Genomic DNA, 23,475 nt, shown 5'->3' on the forward strand with positions numbered 1-23,475 from the left:
AGAGCACACCCTGCCTTCCCAGGAGGAATGGGACGAGAGGCAGCATTACTTTCCAAAAAGCCATGTTTAAGAGACAAGTTAATTATCAACTCAATTGCTACGTGCAACGCTTTTATACGTCCACCTTGCTCACACAAGAAAGTACTAACAAATTTGAGTATTTAAATCACTACCACTGGATTTCCAGGCTAACACATCCACAAGGAGATGCTCACATGTCAAGAGATGTCAAGTTCCAAAACAGGATGTCTCTCCACATTTGGGTTGTCCTCATCACCAGTTACTTTAAACAGTAACTTTCCTTGAAATTTAGAGAGCAACGTTCTGAAAAACAAATTACTTGAAAGCCAGTCTTCTCCATGCACAATCCAAATCCTGTATAGTTCATACTGTTAGAAAGACATCCTTGTCCAGCTTACCTCAGTCACATTTTCCCTTCTTCCACCCACTCAAAAAAGGAAAAATCCTGGGATTTTTTCAGACAGCGTAAAATACTATTTTGTTCCAAGATCCCTCAATAACATTTTTTTTTCTCCATAACTATCATTTTTTGTAGCCTTTATAGCTGCCAGAGGATAAGAAGCAGCTGAATGAGTAAAACCCCATTTTAGGTCTTACTCAGTGAAAACCAGTACTTGTAGGAAGATACTTCAGGTAAAACTAAAGCAGCGGGGAGGTGGGAAGTGTTATCAGACCAGATCTCTGCGGATACACACACCCCCTGTAAGGGAGCTCAGGGCAGACACCATGTGTGCTGCTCTCCCAGCAGATTATGCCAGGCACTGTGCAAATTATCAGTTGCCTGATCTAGTCTCAGCTGTAGCTTGTTTATAACTTACTGAAGCTGTTAGAATACAACCATCACTGTTGCTCAAGGCAATTACCTAAAATATCTCAGCTATTCATTTCCATCCTTCTTTTTAAGTCAAAGCTGTGTTTAATGGATCTGACATTGTGCCTTATAGCACTGTACATCTGGTCTTAAGCAAGCCATCACAAGAGCTTACAGGTTTAAAATTTGCTGCTTAACTACATACTACTTCACCATCAGCACCTGAATGAAATGCAACTCCCATCCCAGTAATTTTTCAGCAAATAGTTTCACTGCATTATCCATTTTATTCATTTCTACCCAAACATTAATCTACACCATCAATGCAGAATTCTGAACATGTACATTAACTTACTCCTATCAGCTCAGCTAAATAAATCATTATCCACAGTTCAGCTCATCTACAAAGACCAAGCTGAAATTCTCCAGCAAACAAAATATTCCTGTTGCCCTTGTCTAGTATCTTTAAGCTAACCTACAGACTGATCCAGAGAACCAACTTGCTCTCAAGTTCCAAACAGTGACGAATCTGCAGAACTATTAAAAACACAGACCTTACTGGCAGAGATCTTTGAACACTCCTCCTTTCCATTAATAATGTCCTTTATTCAATGTCCTTCTAATAACTGCCAAATCAATGGCATAAACAGATGCTTCTACTGTTCCAGGCCAGAGAAGACAAAGGACAGTCATACCGCAGAAACTGAAGTGCTTGGGATGAACGAAAGATGACACTGAAATGCTCTCTAACAGCATTTCAGAGAAAAATGTTGACTGTTTTGCTAGGCTCCGGAGCAACCACATGCTGAGCAAGGCCAACATGCAGGTAAAATGGTGCCTCCAGTTATGCATGCCAAAGATACAGGGAGGACATCCAGAAAGAAGCACACACCTTTTTAGGTGTCACCTTCACAGTGTCGCAGCGGATGGAATTACAGCCACAGCGCAGCACTGAGAAAGCATCAATCTGATATTGAAGCTGTCTGCTTTGAAAGACAAACTACAAGTGACATGACTGCCTCGCTGAACCCATGCTTACCACCCATGGTGCCAGGCGGGCACAGCACAACTCACCAACTGCAGCTCAGGAGCAAGCCATGACTTCTAGGGAAGTTTTGCAGGAAGGTCACTCCCAGGTGCAGGTCACTGCTGCAAAAGATGGTCCTTGGGCCATTTTGACTTACTGCAGCAGCAGAAACTGTGCCCAGAAAAACAGGGAGCAGTCTTCTGTGTGCCAGCTAGCTTAGTGAGGAGATGGATGGGCACCAGCGCTGAAGGAATAGCCACCTCCCACGGCAGGAAGGCTCAACTGCTCCCCAGCTTGCTCCAGCCCGGCCAGTGGGGCTTGTGCTCAGGCCCAATCAGACCTCCAGCAGCACAAGGGGGCAAGATTAAATGATGTACTCTAGCCACAACCAAGCTCCAGGGCAAAGCCTTTTACCTTTTCCACCAGCAAAAGTACAAGTGGTTACAGTACTGTAAGCAATGGTTCACTGTCCTCTTTTGAGATGGATCCAGAAGCAATCACTTATGGTACTAAAAAGGGGTGGGGTGGGGGGGTGGATGGCAAATTAACATCCCATCCAGCCTCTACCTGAGCAGTGCTCATTTAAAAAGTGAGGTTTGTTAATAAATTAATCCCTTCTGTTTTTCCTCATTAACATATAATACATAATAGTGACATAAAACCAGCTCATACAGCCTCACAGTAATCAGAAACATCATGCCTCACACATCAGCCATTCCCCTGTCTGCACCTGAACCCTGGGTGAACTGTTGTCCACCATATATAAAGCCAAGAAGTCACCCGCTTAGGGTTCAGTTTAAGGACTGGGTTTGTTTACCCCAATTTTGTCCTTTCTATGGAATTAAACCAATTCATATTCTTCAAGTACCCAGTGCTGCATTTTCATCCCCTTATGTGACTAGCCACCAGCTTAGACACACTGATGCTCTGACATGGCAGACAACAACAAATTCTCAGTGCTCATTGTAAAAGCAACAACTTTTCACAGTTACCTGGAAACATTATTTCAAATCAACCAAAGTACAGCTTCGTACAGCAGAGCCCCTGAGCACCAAAGGGACATCACCTCTGCTACATGCCTCCCTGATCACAACACAAGACAGCAACAGGGAATCCAGGGCTCTTCTCTGATCACCAAGGAGCAGAACCTACCTGTGACCGAATGAGAAAAACAAGTAAACAGGACTAAAAGGGCAATTTGTTACACCTGTGCCAGACAGAAAAATGCATATATAGTCCTTAGTGAATTGAGTGCATTGCCCTGTTGTATTGTTCAGTTGAATCAAAGCATCCCAGAAGTGGGCTGTTACAAAACAGAAGCAGGGAAGCTAAATCAGACAACACAGCTTTCAAACAGGGACTAACCTCAGTGGGGAGGAAAGAACACGAGAACTTTGCGGGCTTTTTCTGTCCAGCATGGATGTAATTTATATTCTTCCCAACGCAAAACTGATGCACAAAGGAGGAAGAGCTCAAAGCTACAAAAAAGAGCAATTCCAAAATGAGCCATCAGGAACACCAGGAAAGAGCTCAGTAAGCAACACAGCTTACTTTGGTGATGGTCCAGATACAAGAATAAACCACAGCTTTCCCAAAGGGTAAACAGGGAATTTAGGTTGATGTAACTGAACATGCTTACATCCAGTTTTAAGAACTGAGCAAAACTTCAATCCAAAATAAATGTGGTTCTTTATTAACTGACCATAGAAACACAGAAACACCTGCCATCACAGAAGTCCAATGCTACCTGGCCACCAGTCTGCTGCACAAGCAAAGCAGCTGGTGAATCTAGAGAGGACACAGGTCTGCTACTTCCAGCTGCAAAAGCATCCTGAGGAAGATGAGGGCAGGCATGGAGCACATAACACAGTCACATGGTTCCCAACCTCATTTATCACAGTAGTATTAGAGGCATACGCCAACTCTGTTCTTTCAGCAGGATGCCTGTCAGTTGCTGTCCCATTTGCAGCGTATCATTTAGTCCGATGACTGAAGGGCAAGACAAACCAGTCACATCACTCCACCGCACCCAGAAACTTTGCACTGTCACAGAGCATGCACCAGCCGTAACAACCCAAGTTTCAAGAAACAGTTGTTCTATAGCAGTATTATTCCCCACTCACGATGTTGGAAGGTGTATACTTTAACACTTTAAAGCTTTTGAAAACCAAAAGCATCAGCAACAGTGCATTCATATTCATTTTTTTTAGTGTTATCTGAAGAACTGAGGGTACATCCTTTAAAGGCTATTTCCTTCACTTGTACAAAGGCTACTTCTTTCAGACACAGGCACTCCAAGCTCTATTACTAATCTGCCTCCTTCCTAACCTACAGGATATGAAAGTTTAGACAAAGGTATTTGACATTAAAACCAGTTGAGAAAAACAACCTAACAAGTTTCCAAGTCTATTTGCTTTTCTTAGCATGATAAGCTTTACAATATTTCTTGCAAGTCTCTGCTTCACATGTTTTGTTCAAGACTTAGTGATTATCCTAATAAAATAATGCCCAAAGCACACCAAAAATCTTAGAGTGAAAATTAGAGTATCAGATCTATTACACCATGCAGCCTTTCCCCTCCACTGGAGAAGCATTAGAGCCTTTGGACATCTCATTTCAACAAGAAGGTTATTTAGTTCTAGAGTTTGGAGTAAAGTATTTAATCGCTAAAGGATTTGCAAATTACACATGAATATGCATGTAGCACTTCTCACCATGACATAAATCCTATTGTATATTTATGAATGGATTGCTTTGCCTCTAGCTTCTACATGTATATAAACACAGGTTTTAATCTTCAATTCCTTCCTCCCTCCCTTCTTTTTAAGGAGTTGCTTAAACAAATTTGCATTTTTGGAATCTATTATCTACAGTGTATTTCTTGCCTTTTTTTAAAACTCTGTAAACCCCCTTCTCTCATCAGGCAAAATGCTTACTTTATGAAAGGCTTTAAAGACCCTGTAAGCATGGCCGTAAGAAAACTAAACAACAGTATTATATAGCTTTTGAGAGAAAGTATAAGCAACAATCACTGGAAAAAGGAATGCTCTGAGCATCAGAGCTGGGAACACAAAGGCATGAAATGACAGGTCATCAGCTTGCCTTTGACTGCAAAGACACTAGCTAAGGGAAAGTAAACCCTCGATAAGCATCTAGGAAGCAACATAAATAATAAAACTCTTATTGTAAAATCCTTAATTCCTACTGACATAACTCCATTATTCCCTACACCTTTCATCAGGTATCTAGGCTGGTCACAAAACAGCTGGATTAAAGCAACATTTCAGCCTGTCTTCAACAATATATTTGGTAAGAAGAACTACTGTCATTCAGAGAGAGGTGTTGCCATACATCTGCCCAACTACTCCAGGGAAGTAATTCAAACAATGATGCCTTTAAAGGTCATTGTTAAAATAACTTAATTTATTTCACTGCAAAAAAACCACTTACCAACATGCAGCACTCCATCAGAAGCAAGTGTCACAAGCAGATTTCCAAGCAGAACGATTATGGGTGTGAACTACCATTTGGACTGTTCACAGTTTTGTTACTACACAGCAAAACCCTAAACACCGAGGAGTTAACTGCACCAGCTGCCATCCTCTTTTAAGGACCTGGTGTCACTTGGCTCTGATCAGAAAACAGGAGCAGCCATTGAGCCCCAGCCCCCATCTTGCTGCTTTGCAATAGAGAGCACAAGGGCTCTGGCAGCAGCCATGGAGACGTAACGGGACACGGCCCAACACAAGACCAAGTCCTCCCACCCCCAAACAGTCACTGCCTGTTCACACATCTAAACCAGGCTGTGAACTGCAGCTGCAGTCACGTCTTTCTCCAAAAATCGAGGGATCTTTTCCTGATGGGAAGGAAGAACCACCACAGCACCTGACTCAAAACCTACGGTGACCACCAGCCCATCTAAGCTACAGAAGATGCAACACAACTCGTCAGAACTACCATCCAAACCTGCAGGAGCCTGTGTCTGGGATGCAGATAGAAAACAAACCACAAAGCACTATGGGGTATTAGCTACAGACTACTGGACAAATAGAGAATAAAGATGAGAAAATTCAACACACAACATTTGCTTTAGAGATGAGTGGCATTTACAAAGGATGTGTGAAAACATGCCTGAGTGAAGGACTCTGCGTGACCGGTTTAGTTGCAAATTTGTCTTTGCAAACTGAGATTTTTATCCATTTTTGCAAATGACCAAGCCAGGTTCCTCAGCCACACACTCCTCCCTTTCTACCCACCCATTCTTCTACTAAAAAGAAATCTTAAAAAGGAAGTGAGGAGTAGTGCCCAAGGAGTATAAGAGATCAGGCAAGCAAATAACATGTGCTTTAAGAAAGCATTTACATTCAGGTTAAGCTTCCCTTAGCATCAAGCAAAGACCATGATGGCAGATACTTTCTAAATTGAATTACTAGTGAGCCAGTTGCATCAGAAGCTAGCAATGTCATACAATAGTCAAATCAACAGATGACACATGACAAGATATCTACCTTTATTCAGAATTATATAGAAATACAGATATCACACTGATATTTGACAGACCAGATTTAAGTTAAATCTGGAAGTTTCTACATTCAAATTTAAAAAGCAAAAATTAGAAAAGTTAGGAAGTCTAAGATAACTTGCAAAACCTTAGTGCCACAGAAAGCCACGGGACATGGTAGCAGCCATGACATTTCACTTTCCTCCATACATAGGTTAAAATAAGACAGAATAACACTCACTGAGGACTCTCTCACTGAGATCTCTAAGGAGATCTCTTTACCAGACAAATCCGACTATGTCTAGAACATTGAAAAACTTACTTTTTGAGAACCAGCTGTTAAAACAGCCTAAAGCCTTCTATGTATGTGTCCACATAAGAATCAAACAGTCAGTATCCCATCAAGGCAACAGATTGTTTAACTTTGATGCTTAGATCTTGCAGTGTGAAATACTTACTAGTGACATAAGAAAAGACAAATTGCAAGTCTGGCTTACTGCCTTGCTGCCTGACAAGCTATTTAGGTTAGCTGGATGTAGAGATAACTTCAAGGAATTTCAGAAAAATCTAAACAAGTGGGTGAACTGACAACTGAAGTGGAGAGAGATCAGATGCTGAGAAATGTTGAGTAATACACTGAACAGAAGAGTTTAACCTCCTTATTCTCTGCAGGGTTAACACACACCACTAATCAAATACACCCAAGCATCACCACATACATGCTCCAACAAAAAAGTCTGTTCAAAGTGCTGATTGGATTTTAAGTTTAACCATGCCAAAACTCTGCAATACAAAAATGTTATTCATGTTAAGGATTTTTTTTTTAGAAAACCACAATTCAATATGAAAAGCTCATCTGGGATGCCATATACAGTACAGGTCATCCTAATTTAGATAAGCCTTAACATTTTATCTTAAAAATACTTCCTTTTCATACCAAGTTCTCCCTTGAGAAAAGTTTCCATCCCTGCTATACAGGAATTTATTCTGAGCAACAGCAGTCAACAAAGCTGCATCATTAGGATCACTCAGTCAGAGGGAGCATCTGGAAAAATCCTAAAAAGAGCACAGAAGCTGCTGGAGTGGAGACCTTTCAAAGAAGGAAGGTCTGTGGCTATCTGAGCCCCTCCCTTCCCATCAAAACAGCAAAAGGCTAAGTCATAAGCAGCAACCAGAAGACTGAACCAAAGTCACATCAGATGCTGAGGAACAGAAGTGGCACCATTCCGAACAAAGGTCAGGTCTGAACAGCTAAAGCCTGTCTAAAGAGCATTGCAACAATCTAACGGCTGTTAAAATCTAGAGCAGCATCACTAATTGAGCATGGACCTTACCCTGTGTGCGCTGTTGCAGTAGAACTCTCATATCTCCTAGATCTGTGCCACGAGATGCAGAAGCACAACATGCACATGCTGCCTCAAACATCCCAATAAACTCCCATGAACCACAGGAGCCCCATGGAGCAGGCAGCAGACAGGCTGATGATTTCCCTACTCAGGGAAAGCAGCACTGGGACAAGCAGCGGTTCCAGCTTCAGAGCACCAGGGAACACGCAGAGGCACTACTGCAGCGCAGGCAGCGAGGAGCCCACCCTCACCTGACAAGAGCTGCCCTGCTCCTGGGGTGCTGCCTGCCTCCCCGCTCTCCCCACACCTCCTCCCTTGCATTTCAGCAGCTGTGGAGCAAGCCAGTTCTTCCAAATGAGTATCACAAACTGCACCTCCCAAAGGGGGTTACTACGAGCTTCTCTATCCTGAATCAGGCTGACTGACTCAGCACCACCCAAGATAGGCCACCAACCCGAGATACTTCACAGGAAACAGACTGGATAATTTGCAGAGCTGCATCACACGTGACAGTCAAATACTTTCCATCATCATCCCCACCCAAATTCCCTTTGAGATAATTTGGATAAGCAGCTCAAAAACACACTCAATCTTTCAAACAGTCCACTATGAGAAATTCAAGTGTCTAGAATGAAGCTGTCAGTGAGATGACTCTTCCCATTCACTCAGGAGTTAGGTGCCACAGATTGCTGCAGCCAACCCATGGTGCCAACCTGCCTGAGCCCCTCAAAGGATGTCTCACAGGATTTGTGCACTGGGTGGATTGGAGGCTGCGTGAGTAAGGGGACAGCCTGCACAGCTGGGACACCAGCATGTCTTCTAGCAGCTGCAGAGGCTCAGCTGCCACATGAAATCAAACATTGTGCCTGGCACAAGCAAAATAAACTACAAAGTTATCCACAGCACAGCTTTACAGAGCAGTTCTGGGGCCACCTACATTTTCCCATGCTGCTAAGGGTCCAGAAGATTACTTTGGCCGCTGCTGTTCCTCTGGAGCCATCCTCCCTGTGGTAGGGTTGTGAGGGATGTAATAGCAAAGCACCCTTCTCCTTAGCAGGGGACTGCCCTTGTTCTGAGTAAAAGCCTATTAAGGCAGTTGCATGTCATGTATGAGAAATCTGCAAGTTGTGCAGGGTCATTTAAGCAATAGTTTCACTTACATTTTAGTTCAAAATAGTTATGTGACCATCTTAAATCTCAACTCTGCATAAAGCAGATATGAATGAACTGCCCCTTGCAAATCAATACTGTTTATTCTGTGCTTTAAATCAATAAAGCTTTCCTCCACAGAGTAAATTCTTCTAAAACAGCGATTAGGCATTTGAGGAGAATTAAATAGTTTCACTGAACAATACCATTAGTCCTGAAACATCAGCTTGACATCCCAGCCAGAAAGCGCTTTGTCAGGACTAATTAATCCCCACAGCACCTCTGTAAGATTGAGAAAGCAATTCATCTGCTTTTTAAATGTGTTGGGTATTTATGTTGCAGAACATCGTGGCTGGGGTGGAAGCCGTAAGTACCAGCATAAACAATGAACAAACCAAGCCAGCAGAACCCATCCAAAAGCATGAAAAACCAGAGAACACCGACAGCTGTAGGATTTGGCTTCTTTGCATCTTCCTGTTACACACCAAACCTCCCGCGACTATCCAGAGAGTCTTCCAGATGTCACTCGACTGGATGAGTGGCAGTGAAAAGCAGTTATTATTCTATTGGGAGCAGTTTTGTCTGTTGTTTGTTCAGCCAATTATCTATGCATGTAGCTTAAAAGGGAGGGGGGAGCAGTAACCTTAGGCTCCGTGAACAAGAACTCTGGGTTTTATTTGAGCAGTCAAAGCAAAGTCTTCATTGCCACAATCAAAGCATGTAACCTTACTAAACAGGTCTCATGAATGGCAACCAGCCAGCATAAAAAACATTTCTCTCCAAGGAAGTGGTCGATCTACATAGCTCTCATGCGTATGTAGTAGTACTAGTCTACATACCTCCACCTGACTTTGCCTAGCTGCTGCCACCCCATTTTTTCAGCTAACGCTTGCCCTGCTGGTGGGGCACTCGAGGCCACCGGGTTCAGGCAGCCAGCCCCTGCAAAGGAAGACCATCAGCAAGGCTTTCCCAAGCCGGCTGCATGATCTCTCTGCTTTGAGAAAGGCTTGAAGTTCTCCCATACTTGACAAACCGAGCATCAAGTCAAGCCCATTTCTATCCTGGCAGACAATGAGATCAGCAGAGTCTCTAACACGTGCAGGAACGCGTTGTGGGGCGGTGACGCTCCTCGGCATGCTGAGCAGAGTGCAAGGCCAGCCTTGGCAGTGTGCAGTCACCTTCAGGAGAACAGAATATGAATCAATCATTTACTAATAGGTTCCTCCAGTAACTGAGAAAAGAGTCCAGTCTGAAAAGGCACTGTGGCAGGTCAGTGACAGGACCACTCTCAGCTGCCTAGCACACATCATTTCTTTATGAACAAGTTATTTCATTAAACTTTTTTTGACAAGTCTTCCCATGTCTTCCAATAAATTTTCTGGCACAAGCTAGAGGAATTTAAATCAGATTCACACATGGAAGATTGCTGCAAACTCATCTTCCCATAACTGTGCTAGCTATGAAGACACCAGTGCGAATTACACCTTTAGGAGATGCTCTACCCCACTGCTGGTTTCACCTGGGCTTCAGCAAGTGAAAAATCCACTCTCCCTGTAAACCTCAGTCAGAAAAAGAAGCTAAACACCTCCAGCTCTAGGAACACCTCCTCGGTTGGGCTGTCAGAGAGCCTGACGAGGTCAAGTGCCTGGGGACAGTTTCACAAGTGCACCCTCAGCAGCATTCCTGCATTGCCACCAGAGCCAGCCCCACTCCCACACCTCCTAGCCTCCTGCTCAGCCCCAGCTATGCCAGCACCAATTTCTGCACAAGCACACACAACCTGGATCAACTGTTTCCGTAAAATAAACCCAGACAGTAAAATAACATTTTTCAGCCAGACCAGCTTCTGGACCTCACTTTTACTCTGGCAGCAGTAGCAGCTTAACATCCCCCATCAGCAACACCAACCCAGCACGTGCCCCAGGTGACCAGCACAGCAGCCACCTCTTCCCTGCCATACCCACATCTTCTGGAATTTACTAGCCAATTTTCTGCCATTCTACTGGACAGAGATCAAGGTAACTACTTTGATATGAAAACACATGACCTACATAGGGATGAAACTGTTGATCTCCTTGCCAAGTAAGTTTCCAGTCTGTGACAGTGTCAGTAACTTCACAAGTCGTCAGTCTTTGAGGCAAAATTAAGAGACTGATCTTGTAAGCAAGATGACTTTGCCAGAGCAGAAGGTGAAGCTCAACCTACATACTTCTAAACAATGTGATTTACAGAGATTTCCTCAAAAGCATTTTTGATCTAAGTCTCAGAATTCCCCAAGATGCATTTAAAAAGCTGCTGAGCTGGACAAAGCTTCACATTTTTTATTTTTTTCATGTTCCATAGGGAAGTAAGATAAAATAATGCTTTTAGTAGTTCTAAAGTCACTGCCAACATCCTCTGTCACTATACACGTGTACCACACCTTTTGCAGCGATGCCCTTGTTAAGAAGCATCATTCCTGTTGTTTCCAGCTACCCTCCCCAGTTCAAAGTGAGTTTACAGAAGGGAGGAAGCACATGGGCTCTGAAGGCAGTACCTGCAGTCTCCAAAGTGATCAATACATCCTACCGTAGAGTTTGTCTGGGGAGTCTCAGGAAAAAAAAAAAAAACAAACACCAAACCAAAACAATAAAGTTTCATTTTTCCTAACTGAAGAGGTCTGATTGATTTCAGCTCCAATCCACTTTTTCCAGTTACAGGTGCAGCCTCTGTTAATTCATCTTGGAAGACTCTTGATAGTAATAAATTAAAAAAATTTTAAGTGTCACAATAATCTTACTTGCTGTCCTTGTCTCCCTATGTAATAGCACTTATATAAACCAATTAATTTTCATTTACTGTGGAAAAAAATTGTAAGAACAGCACAAGTCCTACAGATTAAGACACCTGTTCGCAAAGATGGCACTCAGATGAAGACTGCATTTCTGTCACTTCTGTACTCATGGAAAATGGTTATCAACAGCTTCTATGGGCACACACTGAACCGTCTGTTCTTTATAAGATAATCAGCTATTTTGGGGAACGTAAGCAGAAGAAAGAGGCAGATTCACATACATATAACAAGGTGTTTGGCTAGCTATCAGTAAAGAAAGGCAACAGCAGGCTTCAAACTACCAGCCTTCAGCTGCATGACCTACGCTGCTGCCGGTGATGAAAGAAAAACCTAGGGAAGAGAAATGCTCCATCTCTGAGAATTTTTCTCTCTTCTTCTTACACTTACTGATTTTCATCTACAGAAAAGCACAGCTCCTTTTATTCTCGCTGCTTTTCATTGCCTTCCCTTCTTCTAGCCCTTTTATTTTGGAGAACTCCCACATTTAAGTTAGCTATATTTAGCTTTATTCCAGTGATTATAGTTATGCTATAGGCAAATAACCCAAGTACTGGACAGTTACATATGAAATTTTAGCATGATGCTCACATTTTTAAATTTTTAACACAGGAAGTTTGGAGACCAAGTGTGTAGAGCAGATGGGGGATGAAAAGCTTCAAGATCAGAATAATGCAGAGGAGACAAAATACTCTGCAGTATTTCACATCAAGCCTAGAAGGCAGACCTAGAGGGGCACAACTAGATGACTGTGCTCTCTATATGACGTGCCTAGCTTTTCTTTAGTAAGATTCTCAGGCTCAGCAAACCTGAACCTTCCTGGGTAAACAGGTGGCCCTAACTATTTTAAATTCACAAGGTCATCTACATGTGACAACACATACATTGGCACATACGGGCCCTGAACCTTGGCAAAACTATTCCCTAATTCTCTTTACCAAAGCTCTAATATGGAGGTTCAGACTGGAAAAACCTTCATATGGAGTAGGCAGGGATTTCAGGGAGCAACTACAGAATCTGGGCTTTTGTTTAATGTCTCCAACCCTTTGCAACAATAAGAGCCTTCAAGAAATGAAAGGCCATCAACTGCTGCCTCCCAAAACTGAAAACATCTGCTGCTGTTTATAGCATCACCAAACTTAAGCAAGAAGTGTTGCTATTCCACTAGCTTTCACTCTCAACAGGAGTCCAGTGATTGGGGTAAAATGAGAAGTTCAGTCAGCTCCATCTAAAATAACCTTGAAAAAACTGCTTACACCACCAGGCCAGTAGGAAGAATACAACACCACAAATATTGGAGCGTGGGACAGGTTATCGGGCATCTCGAAATCCTTAGTGCAATCAAGAAGCTTCTGGGTTGAAAGGCAAGGAGAAGTGAAAAAACCTATCTTCCTCCAAGAAAGTTTGAGGGAGAGCAGAGGTTCCCCTAAACCTGGTAGAAGGAACCCAAGGACAGCACACCCACTGGAACCCAAATACCCATCTCTAACCCTCCTGTCTGCTGAAAGCAGAAATCTCATCTTGTTGGTACAATTTCTGATTCACACTGATGTTGAGGAACAGGCAGCAGCTAGCGCTAACGTTTTAGGACACCACTCTTATTTTCTGTTTGGTCACCAGCACAGCAGCTTACAATGCAGACACACCCCCTGCGTTAAGCAAGCAACTGGGACTACTCTCCGGCATGTTTTACCAAACGGTATGTACTGGTGCATACCTGAAAGATGATGCTTGCTTTCAAAACTAGGAATGACAAATTTCTTCGCCTCACTCAGTAAGGTTTGATCTCCCATCACACTATATCCAAGTCCTGATTTATCTAATTTCAAACAAAACTACAAAAAAGTCAGCTATGTGAGCTACCTTTTCCACAAGGAAAAACACCATTTTCTTCCCCTACTTGGTCACTGCCTTGCAGCTTTTTAACCTGAAATTCTTGCTTACAAGATACCTTGATTTTTTTCTGTTACACCATACCATGGGTACAGTAACAGTTAAATCACAAAATTTCTTCAGATTACTTAACTGTAGATGATTTCCCCAAATGCTCTAACATCCACAGGCTTCCCAGGAGCGCCCTGAAGACTAGTAGACCCTTAAAAGCCACAAGGTAGGTGCTCTGACATGCAGTTGCTTCAATCAAGATTTCAGGCATCTGAGCATCACTGAAGTCTGCTTTACAGGACAGTGAGATGCCACCATGTGCCAGTGACTTCCTACCGGCAAAGTCTGATGGTCCCTCTTACCAACAGCCCATCTGCAGGACTGGTGTCGTGTGTCACAAGAGCTGGAAAAGCACCATCCCAGCTTCTGACTTCATCCAGTCCAAGGCCAGCTGAGGGCCCACCTTACCCCCACTGCCTCCCCTTCCCTGCTGCTGACACCCCGCTGCGTGCCCACAGCCAGTCCTGCTTCCCTAGCAGCCTATTACACCAACCTCAGTGAGCAGGACTACAAACCTGACACCAACTGTTTGTCACAAAAACAATGGGCAAGCCCATGCCCTGAAGCTAGATGGTATCCCTGCTCATGTTTATTTCCACTAAATTAAGCCAGAATGAAAGATTTAGGGAAGGTTTAAAAACCTGTGTATCCTATCTTTAGCTACCAGTTGTCACTCCCTGAATAAACTGATCAGGTATTACAAAGGCACAGTCCCACTGACAAGCAACTAGGTTCAGAGTGAGCCCTAACACATACATCTTCCTCCACATCCCTCAAACTTGCAGTTTTGCAGCCGTGTTTCCCCATATCTATTGCTTTTTGCTGGGTAAAAGACAGCATATGTAAGCACAGCACTCAGAGAGCACTGTAGCAAATACACAAACCTCTCAGCTGCAGCAATTTTAAAGATGGCTTGTAAAAGGCTAGGCTTACAAATATTTAAACTTAAAATACACTGATAAAGTTTAATGATCAGTGTGTAAATCCAAGTTCACTACTGCAGGGAGTAGTCATCTTATGACTTGAGCTGATCAGAAATTCCCCATCAGCTGGTTTTCACAGACAGTGGTAATTAGTTGAAACCTCTTTCCTTGTATGTCAGAGCAGGGCTTCAACTCATACAAGCACACGGTCCCCCCACTGACAGATAAGTGTTGTGTCACATAAATGTTCTAGTGTTGGACCAATAAACTCTTCAAAACCTTGAGGATTTTCAGGAGGAGTGTCCAGTACAGCTTGCTTTCTTGGTAGCACTACTGGAAGATGACTCAGATGCAAAGCTCGTCAGGGCCATGTGTATTCAGGTGTATTTCTATGTGCACAACAAATATGTCATGTGATACGACTTATCAGTATGTGTTTGAATATTCTCCTTTAACAGTGGTGAGTAGGTAATGGTTCTGTGACAGCTCAGCACACATACGTAAGGCACCCATTTAGTCGTTTCTGTAATATTTGAATCCCTAACCAAGGACATATGAGAATTTTTTATAAGCCAGTATTAGGCCTATTAGATTTCTCCCTTGTCTTCATTTCTGTAAGAAAATAAAGATGCCAGGAAAGCATTCCTAATTTAAGCTTGTACTGACTTTCACGAAGGTTAAAAAACACACCTTGAAACAACTGTGTTACTAGACCTTCTCAATCACATTACTGAAACAGAAGCCCCAAAATGAGTTCCAAAGCCCTGGCTGGCAGCAGGTTGCATCTGTGTACAGTACACACAAGGATTATTCCTGGAATGCAGAACACTCCTTGAAGTCTTGTAAAATTGGACAATCATTTACTTCCATGCTTAAAGAAACCTCTAAGTAGAACTGGAGAGAAGGCAAAGTACTGACATCCCACCAACAATGGAAGCTCCTTCAAGGAACTGATTGCTGAAGCAAGGGGAAGAAATGAAAACAAATTTAGAAATTACACTAGCTGCCCCACAAGGAGAACACTCACTGTCAGATAGGGGAGGTATATAAAATTTACCAACGACAAACCGCATATTCAGATTGTTTGAATTTCCAGCTCACTGGATGGATTTTTTTGAGTTGCCATGTCTGGGAACTTCAGCTAACAGAGCATTAAATGTGAAATTCAGAAACTTATGATTTCAACAGCAATCCCGTAGTTGAGCTTCCTGCATGCCCGAGCTGCTGTACGCTGCCTTACTGTAACTGCCTCAAGCATGGAACTAGAACATGCTAGGACAGAGTGCTGCTTGGAAAATGACCTGGGTCTTGAACAGTAGCCTGTTTTCTGTTTCTCTTACTTTTTAAAGTGAGCAATATAGGGAAAGAGCTCCTCAGAACAAGTAGGAGCAAGAGGAGATTGCTGGCAAGCAGGAGGCAGACAGGGGCAACCAGAAACGCACCCTGAAGTCCGTGACCTCTAATCCCCACGCTCACCAAGGCCACAGAGCTGCCTGCGGGGGTGAGCCACGATGCAGGACAGGACCCGCCGACACCTCTGACCCTCCTCTCTCGGTCCCTCCCTGTTCCACTGAGCCCCGCCGCTGCCGTGGGGTGCACCGGGTGGGCTCCCCACCCCTGCTACGGTTCAGGTGGCAGCGCCGATGCCAGCTGCGCTACACTCACGCGTTACGGGCAGCACGCAACGCTGCTCTGCAAGATGTCTGGAGAGGGAAAAGAAGGGGGGTAGGAAGATGAGGGGACGAAACAATAAAACACCTCCCCGGCCTCCCTCCATCCCTCACCTCCACAGCAGCAGGCAGGCGCCCAGCGCCCTGCCAGCGCCGCGGGGAACGAAGCGCCCGTCCTGCCCTGCCGTGCCGCGGAGCCGGGCTGGAGCCGAGGGACGGCAGCAGTTACCGGCCGGGCAACTCGGGAGCGAGGCGAGGGCGCGCCGCGGAGCCGCGCCGGGCGGCAGGCACACCTCCGACCGCGGCTGCCCCCCGCCCCCGGGAGGGGGAGACCAGGGCCCCGGCGCGGCGCCCCCCGGCGCGGCGCCCCCCGCCCCGCCCGGCCCCGGCGCCCACCTGTCGCGGGGGTCGACCCAGCTGGTGGTGCGGCTGCCGTGGTCGATGTAGTACACCTTCCCGTCGTAGTCCCGCGCCTCCTCCCAGCCCTCGGGCAGCGGCAGCTCCTTCCGCGGCATCGTCCCCACCGCCGACCGCGCTGCCCCATCCACCGCTCCGCTCCGGGGCGGCGGCGGGGGCCGGCCGCGGGGCAGGGCCGGGCCGGGCCTCCCCTCCCGCGGGCAGCGAGGAGCGGTGCGGGGGCCGCGCCGGCCCAGCCGCGCAGGGAGGCGCCGCCGCCGCCGGGCAGCTTCACATGCCGGCCCCGCGGCGGGGGCGGGGCGCGGGGCCGGCTGAGGCGGGCCGGGCTGAGGCGGGCCGAGGCGCCCGGCCCCGCGCCGCGGCGGGGTGGGGTGGGGGCGGTCCGGGGAGGGCGGCGGGCGAGCCCACGGTCAGCCCTGCGGCGCGGGAAGCCCCGGCCCGCCCGGCCCCTCACGCCTCCATTTCCTGCTCCGCCGGCGGCAGCGACGACGGCCCGGCAAGTCCCGGGGCGGCTCCGCCCCCTCGGCTCCGCTCCGCCCCCACCGGCGCCCCGGGCGGGGAATGCCGGTTCTGAACAGCCCCGCCCCGACCCGCCGGCGCGCGCACGAGCGCGCCCCCTGCCGGCGGGGAGGGTGGGGGCATCCGCGCCGAGGCGCGGCTGAGGGGCGGCCCCAGGGAGCTCGGGGTGCGCTCGGCGCCCCGGGGTGCCGGCACTCGCACGGACAAGCACATGGACTCTGCCCGACCTGGGGGACATCCCTCAGGCTGTGAGGCGTCCCAGGACCGCAGCTGCGCGGCCCCCAGGGCCGTGTCTGGCCCCCGGCAGTGCAGCACTGAGGGCTCCCCCAGGCCTTGCCGCTGTCAGGCCGTGTGTGCCGGCAGCAACAGCCAACGGAGCGGCCCAGGCGGGTCCCCGCCGGGGTGACATTGGTGACTTTTCCATTTAACGGCCTCAGGAGTGAAAGCTCTTTGTGGCTGGATGTGTAGATAGAGCCAGACCATCACCAGAAGTAGGATTATAAAAATCAGTTAGAGTAGCACAAGAAATTCCCAGGTACGAGCCGTAAGGCAGCGGGTGGCCGATGGTGTCCACACGGGGTGGCACGTCACCTGTCCCAGAACAGCTGCGGCCGGAGCTTGGCCGCTGCCAGTGCCTGAGCATGGCTCCGCCATAGCTGCAGTGCACTGTGAAGGAGCTTGGAGGACATGCCCTCCCCGGTCTTCTGCCCCCAGATTTCTGTAATTTAGGCTTGAACAGACTGCCCATGACAAAATGCCACAATAACAGCTCATGCACGGGCATGAGGTCAGGCCATGAGCTAACGCAGGTGATCTGCCCAGCGTGGCGATGAGGGGAGTGCTGTGTGAGGTAGTGGTTTTTTCCCCAGGGAGCACCAGCCGATGCCGGTTTCCTACTGTCAAGGGTGGGGGAAAAGCAAGAAGTTTTGTAGAGCTCCAGCTATTCAAACAGCAGAATGGAGTGGGAATCCCTGCCAAGCACAGGGGTGGAAAAGGAAACTGGAGGATGGGAAGAGGGGAGCCCCGAAGGGCTGGAGAGGAAAAGTGAAAGCGAGAAAGACAATTAGAAATAACATCTCATTTTTGTGCCAGATTTTGAGGGTAAGATAACTTCTTTCAGGCTTTCTGACAACCTGCTGTGACTCAGAACTGCTAATTCTCCAGAGGCTGAAGCAGAATGCAGTAGCAGTTGGCTGATGAAGTGGTTGAGCAGGGAAGAAAATGAAGACAAGTAAAACTGAAAGTGAGGCATTTGGAATAGCCTGATTTAACCCCATTTTATCCAAAGCCAGACTTGGGGGGGGGGGGGGGGGGGGGCCACTAAATGCACTGCTTTTATGAACAGCACTATACACAAGGCTTTTAAACTAAGAATAAAGCAAGAATAAGGGAATAAACACTGTATCTGTCCACAACCCTAAACGAAGCTTGTGGTTTCTTTTGGAAGCGAAGACTCGGAGCACTGGGAGCAGTGCCGCTCCAGCGAGCAGACACCAGGACCGCCGGGAGTCCTGGGCCGACGCCAGCGGTGTGCAGTGGATTTCTGTGGGGCACTGGGCTAGTCACTACGGCCGTCATTTTCTCTTTACTGCTTTTAATCTCGCAGATAATGGTGTTTCTCGCTTTGTAAAACACTCAGCAAAGTACTTAAGACATTTAAAAGGGGGAACTGTAACAACAGAAAAAAAATCAGCAACGACTATTGTTTTTAAATATTACAAGAGAAGAAGCAAATAACAAAGTGATAACAAATTAATGTGCATTTTCATGTTCCTGTATTTGTGATCTTATGTTCAAGCACAAAGATACTTCCAAAAGACATGTTTCATTTTAAAGTTTTTTCAAGTTTTCAGAACATGTGTAGATCATACAGAGAAAGGCTATATGTAAAGCTGACCAAATACCTTTTCCAGTTGTCATCAACTGTGTTTATGAAGAAAGTAACTGTGTAATTTTTTTAAACATAATTGCTTTTGAAATAAATACCTTGAAAATATTTGCAGGTAGCTCTGACTCAAGTCAAAAGATCTTATTTTTCCACTCCTCTTTATTTTTTAACTTGGAAAAAAAAACCTCTCATTGAACCACATGAATTTATGAATGCAATCAGGAATGTGCATATGGTAACTTACTCCCTTTTACCGCTTACACTCACAACAAAAGAATTCATCGTTATCAGAGTCTGTTTGAACTGTAAAGCAATAAACAAACAGGTGATTGTTTTCTCATGAGCAAAGAAAGGGAATTTTGTTCGTAGGTAAGCTCTTACCTATGTGAAAAGGAAGAACAGAGCTGAGAACAAAGTCTGCAGAAACCTCTTTTTTTCCGCCCTGGGGGTCAATGTTTCCAGCATGACCTCATGTGCTACAGACCGCCGTCCCATCCAGCTTTGCAGAGTCCACAACGGGCTGGGTAACAAATTATTCAGTAACAAGAGCAGCCATTTTCTGCTGGTGATTCCTGTTTCAGAGAAGCTGGTTGCCGGCTGCTTGGGGATTTTTTTTCCTAAGACATTCAAAAGTCTACATTTTGTACTCAAAACTCTATTCTTAATTGACAGTGAATAAAAACCCACAAATGTCAAAAGCTACTAGAGCACAATATTGTGCTCTTACCCAGTATCTTCAGGTGCCTGAACTGAAATAGGAGGAAAAATGGGTTTAAATTCAATTGCCAGGGAACAATTACATTTATTTGAAATACCACATTTTGGTTAAAACCTCCAGTGTTGTTCAACTTGAAACAATCATACAGTTTCTGTGGAGGGTTACCTTGTCCTTCTAGAAAGCCTCTTCCCCACCCTGCCCACCCGCAAACTGTGTGTCATTTTTTTTTCGGTTTTCAAATGGCATTTTAGTTTCTAAAAAAAGGCAAAATCAGGTTTGGAAAGACAGAACAATTCATTTTGGAAGCAACCCAAAGCCTTCCTGCTTTCAGAAGTCATTTCCAGCCTGGCGGGAAGAGCAGAGGTGCCCACGAGGCAGGGAAGAGCGCACACAACCTACTGTACTTTCCAGTCCCAACATGAAAGGAACTTTCTGTAAACATTGGCAAAGCCACTTCATTGTTTTCTTTCAAACTGCTCCTTAAAAGACCCATTGCTGGAGTTCTTAAAAAAAAAAAAAAAAAAAAAAAAAAAAGCAGCTGACGTCCTCAGAGCCGTCCTGTTGCTCTGGCAGGTATTGGCTGTGTCTTGCCCAGTGCCCTGCCAGTCCCTGCACTCCCTGTTCCAGACGAAGCATCTGTTGTTTTGTACTGAATGCACGCAGCGTTTGGTACAGTGCTTCCTCACAGTGTTGTGTAGCCTGGTGAGATGTGAGGAATGGTGAGAGTCTCAGGTTCGTCTAGCAAGGTGACTATTAAATAGGACCCTGTAGCAGGCTGGGCTTCCCACTACCCTGGGAAGTCTGCTGTCTGGGTTTCTGCTGTGTTTTGGCCTCTTACAAGAGGGTCATAAGAAGTCCCTGACTAGTTTGTTTGTGAAACAAGATGCTATAGAATCATAGAATCATTTAAGTTGAAAAAGACCTTTAAGATCACCAAGTCCAACCGTTAGCCAAACACCGCCAAGTCCACCAGCATGTCCCTATTTAACTATGTCCTAACTGGGCACTGTCTGGAACAAATCATTTCACCTGGGACTTGCTCTTTAGGAAATGTGCCGATCACTCTCCTGTAAAGTGCATCCACGCAGGAAGATGCTACTCTGGTCAGGTTTGCTACATGGGCACATCCCTGTGATCCAACAAAGCTGCTTAACTCTTTGACTTTGTTATATGGAAAACAAAGCTCTGGGATAGCTTGTCCCTTTAGGCTGTAGTTAAGATCTTACTTTCTGACACTTTTATTTTTAATCCTGTTTCCCACCTCACATTACTGAGGAGCAGAGCTGGGATTTCAGTAGCCCCCCAAAGTGTTTTGGGAGAGCCTGCAACCATCCCGCTGTATTAAAAACAAACCCACTTTTTATCTTTTATTATGCTTTCTAATTTCATACATTCTTAGGTGTCTATGCAGGAAATAAAATGCTGAGGTAGTTGTTAGCAAATATTCTTGAACATACCCGAGGTACTCTAGTGTAAAAAGGCTCTTGTATCTGACTTCCAAGCTCACTGTAGAAGGAGAAGCCTTAAAATGTAGACAGGCACCAGTTGCACCAGGTGTAGGGAAACCAGGCTGAGAAAGCTTTGTGGTTCCAAAGTGAGGAGTTCATAGTCCTGTTGGTGGCTGGCTTTGGTGGCAGCACCTTAACACAGGGTTAGGAAGCTCCTATCCCTCCAGCTTTTATTTCTGTTCACATCTTTACTGACAGCTCCAGCCACCCTAGCACAGCTGTGCAAAGAAAATATTGCTGCTCCCCTAGACAAACCACCCAGGCCCTGATGTCTCCTTATTTTTCCTCTTTTTGCTTATTTTTTCTCTTATCCCATCATCCCGGGTCGCAGCATGACCCACCAGACACCTGCACTTGCACAGTGAAGCAGCCGACAAACTGACTTAAACCATACAGGCTTCTTCAATGGGCTCGTGTCAAAGCTAGCAGAGAGTGGAAGAGAAAAAGCAATCAATAAAGGAATTTTAAAAACTAAATTAAATAAAAAGGCGGCTGGATAATAAGTACGGGAAGGTTTAAGACCTGCTCGTCATAAGCCAATCAAACTAAATAAAGGTTTCTGAGAAAGAGGAAAGCTTAATACAGTCTTCTGTATTTCTGTATTTCTATTGTTAAATTTCAAGCTACCTTTGTCATACTGTTTATCATGAACAGCATTAGTAAACATAATGCAGTTCTTTATGCTACCCTAAACATTGAAAAAATTGAGAAGACTCCCCCACATTTGTTTATTAAGTAGTAAATAAATGTATTACTTGCTTTTGTGAGTGTCTAGGATAAAATTGTGTATCTAACGGAAAAGTCAAGAAGGGGGAAAGTCACACGGCAGCTAAAACAAGATTGAAAAGTAAAGGCAAGAGACCCAGGGGGTGAGTCTGGGAGCTACAGCCTTAAGAAGGCTCAGCCACTGCAAGCCTTGTGAAAATACAAGTGCATTTGCAGCACCAAGCCTGCAGCACTCGGTCCAAATTGACTCCTCCCCAACCTTCAAGCCTTGACTGCCTCATGCGGCACAGGAGGATGCAGGAGTTCTCAGGCTTGCACTGACCAGATGCTCTTTGAGCTACAGCTGCATCATTGAACACTTGAAGAACAACCTGCCACAGCTGAAATAATTTTTTTTCCAATCCTTTGCTCTGGGTATTTTTTTTGGATGCTGTGTTTAGAAGTAGCTCACAGTAACCAAGAGCTGTAAGCGACTGTGTGGTGGGGCCGTTACACAGGGCTGTTTATGAAACAAGGTGAGATACTGCGGTCTATAGGACAGCCCCCAGCCACTGCTGAATCAGGGTTCTCCCGAGCCACAGGTCAATATTTACACCAGTGCAAATGTTCAGGCCATCCCCTGCCACAGGCAAGGCTGGATCTAACACGGCAGCACTGTTAACACCCAAAGGCAGGAAAACCCTCTGTCAGCTGAGCTCTGCCTCAGAAGAATGGGATATGTCGCAGGACACCTGTGAGAGGGACAGGCCTCATGATTCCTGGGGCTGTCAGGGCTGCCACGAGCATGTCACTCAGCCATGGTTTACTCTGTGTCACCTTCACGATCCTTGGCACTTTGTACACCTGCACCAAAGATCTTTATCTTTCAGCAAACAAGCCTGCAGCAAGGGAATAAATTCCTAACTGTGACCTTTGGGTGCTCTCAGATTTTCTTCACCTACAAACAAAACAGGATTTCCCCAGCCCCCCCCCCAAACAACCCTTATTCTGTTGTTTTTTTAGACCCTTGTGTGTTCACTGGAAGCACTGCACTGCAATCTTCCGACATTGACTGAGAAGATTGGATCTCTGTCTTCCCCGAGTGTATGCACGTCCTTTGCAACATATACTAGGAGCTGAATGTGTGTTTTCTATCTTGCAATACTTGGGAGCTGCTTAACCTAAACAGACCACCCCAGTGCAGCTGGAGCTGCTCTCATAGCAGTGAGAGTCTCCAATCCCAGCGTGAGCCCCTGCGCCAATCCCCAGGCGCTTGGCTGTCTCCCGTGGGGCATCAGCGGTTCTTGGCAGCTGCCACCCACCCAGCCACTCGACATGGGGCTCCGCTGAGCTCGGCAGGACCTGAGGCCACAGCACCAGCACTGAGCTCCTCAGCAAAGGCACAGGCAGGTCTGCCCTTGGCAGCCAGCCCTGGCGCTGCAGGTGGGAGTTAGGAATGGGGCCAATCACTCAGTCACAAGAAAAAAAAAGTTAAAAA

The 23,475-nt window shown here is 45.9% G+C and overlaps 1 protein-coding gene across 1 annotated transcript in view; it reads right to left on the bottom strand.

Annotated features, from left to right (window-relative positions):
* Positions 1–16,824, bottom strand: part of WWC1 (WW and C2 domain containing 1) — a 73,593-nt gene extending 56,769 nt beyond the window's left edge. The window contains exon 1 of the mRNA XM_074883704.1: positions 16,619–16,824. Within this exon, the coding sequence (XP_074739805.1) occupies positions 16,619–16,737 (119 nt within the window). The 5' untranslated portion in view covers positions 16,738–16,824. The remainder of the gene's footprint in view (positions 1–16,618) is intronic.
* Between the last annotated feature and the right edge of the window lie 6,651 nt (positions 16,825–23,475).

The sequence above is a fragment of the Strix uralensis genome, chromosome 14 (genome assembly GCF_047716275.1).
Source record: "Strix uralensis isolate ZFMK-TIS-50842 chromosome 14, bStrUra1, whole genome shotgun sequence".
In the NCBI taxonomy this organism is placed as follows: Eukaryota; Metazoa; Chordata; class Aves; order Strigiformes; family Strigidae; genus Strix; species Strix uralensis.